The sequence below is a fragment of the Pteropus alecto genome, unplaced genomic scaffold (assembly GCF_000325575.1).
Source record: "Pteropus alecto unplaced genomic scaffold, ASM32557v1 scaffold76, whole genome shotgun sequence".
Classification (NCBI taxonomy): domain Eukaryota; kingdom Metazoa; phylum Chordata; class Mammalia; order Chiroptera; family Pteropodidae; genus Pteropus; species Pteropus alecto.
The window spans coordinates 28,366,682-28,370,121 of NW_006443138.1; the positions used below are offsets into that span (position 1 = coordinate 28,366,682).

Sequence of the window (3,440 nt, forward strand, 5' to 3'; positions counted from 1 at the left end):
AATGCCGAGCAATGGTCATTGCAGGGGGCACCATGCAGCCGGTAAGGACACCAGACCCAGCCTCTTGTGCCCAGATGTGGATGGGACTGTGACAGGGCAGGGTGCACCATCAGGCCTCTTCACTATCCCTTGGGTCCGCATGCCAGAAATGGGTTGGCCTGAGCAGGCCAAGCAGTGTCCACCAGGTGGCATTGCTATACTGTCTCACTGCGCTGGCCTTTTAGGCTGTGGGGACAGCAGGCACTGCCTCTGCTCCAGCGAGTCTGTAGCAGTGGGATCACATTGCTACAGAAAAAGCCCTTATGGAGTTTCTCTCCCTCACTTAGGTGCCTCAGGGCCATGCCCTTCCTGTACCCACCATAGATACAACCTTCCCTCTCTATAAATTTAAATATATTTTTAGAAAAGTATTTTCACTGTAGAAAGCAGAGACAAGCAAAAACAGGAAAAAGGATCATAATTTCACCAGCAGAAAATTCATTTTAGTGCATATCATAATAGTCTTCGTATGCATAATTTTTACAAATATACATACATATTTTTAAAAACAAAAATGGTATTATCTGTATATGCTGTTATAATTTGCCTTTTTCACTCAGTGACAAAACATCATAAACATTTTTTCTTGTCAGCAAATAAAAACTTATTCCATCACACCCTGGCTGCACTTTATCCTATTACGTAAATACATTTTATATAACCACACTTGTTAGATATTTAGGCGATTTCTAGTTTTTCTGTTTCAGACAATAGAGTGGTAAATGTAACCAGTCTCTGCACAGAGATTATTTCCTAATGTCCTAGAAGAGGACTTACTGCAGAAAAGCTATTCAGTGTCCTCAAGCAGTCAGTGCTTCCCAGCCGCAGCCGCCTGTTAGATCGCCCCTTAGTTTCCCATTTTTCTTTCTTGTATGTAGTCTTGTAGATTTTTATTCACTTATGTATTACAATCATTTATAGTCATTGTTGCTTTTGATATTCAAATCGTCTCAAATGTGGCCTGTGGGAACCCCCTCATGCTGCCTCTGGTCCTTTCTCTGTGGCCCCATCAGCCCTGGAGTGCTTTCTTGCTTTTTGGCACAACAGAACACCCCAGGCCACCTGGTGCTTTCTTTGCTTCAGACTTTGAGTCATTCATTTCTCCAAGGTACCTTGGTTTTTTTTTTTACTGGGGATGGGTACTTAGAAACCAAGATCTGGGTGCTGGGGTGTTTGCAGTGCTCCTGGATGATCATTGTTTATAGGTCTTTTCAGTACAGACCTAGGAAATGTTTTCAAACATCATGAGTCCACATTGATATTTCTAAATCAAAATCAATTTATTTGACCTTACATTGTATCTCTTTTCTCTTGAGCTAAACTTTTGGTTTCTTATATCAACATAATTCCGTATTTGCTATATCCCACAATATACTTAAAATAGTTTTAAAAATATTACCTTCAACAGTAAACTAATTATAATTTTATTTCTTTGCATTTATTTAGAGTATATCATACTAAGAATGTATGGTCAATAAGGACATGAAGTCACTTGATGTCAGTCTTTGTGTGCTTGTGTTGTGAATTTGATAGACTTTGTTTTCAGTTTGTTTTCCTTTTTTTTTTTTTTACTTAATTCTGTTTTTAAAATATGTAAACCTCTATGATTCAGAAGTCGAAACTATATTTAAAAATATCATAAAGTCTCACTTCCCTCCCTTTCCATCCTGTCCCCCATCCCCATAGGTAAGCATGTTTTATTAGCTGCTGGTTTATCCTGCTGTTTCATTTTGCAAAAATAAACAAATATATGTACTTATTCTTTCCTTTTTTCCTTATATCAAAGGTGGCATAATCAGTTTTTATTTATCAGTATGTTCTGGCGATCAGACCATATCAGCACATAGGGATGGTCTACATTCCTTTTGTTGGCTGCATAGTTTTCTGTTGAGTGGATGTAGCATAGCTCTTTCATCTAGTCTCTGGAAAGGCAGTTTTGCTCTCACAGATAACTTCACAAGAAATATCCTTGTGCATGGGTTATTTGGTTTGGAGCTGTATTATCAGGGGAGACTCCTAGATATGGGATTGCCAGGTTAAAAAGTAAAAAAAATATACATAATGTGTTAAATATTGTCACATTTCCCTTGAGCTGTAGTACAATTCTGTATCTCCCCAGCAATGTATAAGAACTCCTGTTTCTCCACAGTTGTCAAACTTGGATTTCTGCCAATTTGATAGGTACGGAATCTGAATGGAGCTCTTTAAAAATACAAAAAGCACATTCCTCCTCCTAGAGATTCTTGTGTAATAGTTTGAGCTGGGACCTGGCCATATGTATATATTTCTAAATTCCCACTGGTGATTTCGTTGCCTAGTCAGGGTTGAGAACTCCTGTGACAAATTTGCCAAATTTCCTTTGTATTCTCACAAGTAGTCTACATGAGATTTTGTTGCCTAGTCAGGGTTGAGAACTCCTGTGACAAATTTGCCAAATTTCCTTTGTATTCTCACAAGTAGTCTACATGAGACCACCAATACTGGATGTCATTAAGTTGTTTATCCTCTTTGCTAATTTGGTATCAGCCGTTCCTTTTACCTTTTTTTTCTGTTATGTACTTGCTGCCTCCTAGCCCAGACTTATGTCTTTCCAAATGATTCTCTCTTACCTTCCCTGCTGAGGCCCCTGTCTGCTCAGACCTAAGACCCCTGTCCCAAGATGTCTGGGAGGCCACAGAGCCTTGACATTGTGGTCTGCAGGTGTCTGACTTTCGGGAGCAGCTGCTGGCATGTGCTGGGGTGGAAGCCGAGCGAGTGGTGGAGTTTTCCTGTGGTGAGGATCCATGTGCATCCTGGGTAGAACGGGCCACATAGTCAGCTTATGGCCCCTTGTCATAATCGAACTATATGCTATCATCAGGCCTCGGGGGCTGGGGAGACCACAGGGTTGGCGCTTCATTCTTTGTTAGCTCTCTTGTGAGTTCACCACCTCCATGCTCTCATGCTCTGTGCCCCCTCTGCATGGGAGAGGTTGAGCAACACCACTTTATTGTGGAAACAGGGTGAGTGGGTGAGTGTAATTACTCGGTCTAGAAGACAAGGGTTGGGTAGTGCTTTTTCTGGACTCTGCCTTGCAGAACACCTCTGCACCTCCAGTTTTCAGCCTCTCACTGGGTCTCCCCAGGTCACGTGATCCCTCCAGACAACATCCTGCCCCTCATCATCTGCAGTGGGCCCTCCAACCAGCAGCTGGAATTTACATACCTGAAAAGAGAGCTGCCTCAGATGGTTATTCCCAGCCAGCCTGCTTCACCACAGCCTTTGCTAGGGTAGAAGAGAGATTTCTTGATTGTGGGGCACTTTGGCCAATCCTGAGTATTCAGGCATTGGGAAAATTAGTACTGGGTCTTCCATCACAAGGCTGGCACAGGTGAAGAGGATCTAGATGTTTATCAAGGAGG

At 41.9% G+C, this 3,440-nt stretch overlaps 1 protein-coding gene across 5 annotated transcripts in view; it reads left to right on the top strand.

Annotated features, from left to right (window-relative positions):
- DDX11 (DEAD/H-box helicase 11) overlaps window positions 1–3,440 on the top strand; it is a 37,053-nt gene that overhangs the window by 29,938 nt on the left and 3,675 nt on the right. For all 5 annotated transcript variants that reach the window (XM_025040966.1, XM_025040967.1, XM_015598487.2 and 2 more), the window contains 3 exons: window positions 1–41; window positions 2,740–2,812; window positions 3,164–3,267. The exon at window positions 1–41 is cut by the window's left edge and continues 66 nt beyond it. In XM_025040966.1, the coding sequence (XP_024896734.1) occupies window positions 1–41; window positions 2,740–2,812; window positions 3,164–3,267 (218 nt within the window). The remainder of the gene's footprint in view (window positions 42–2,739; window positions 2,813–3,163; window positions 3,268–3,440) is intronic.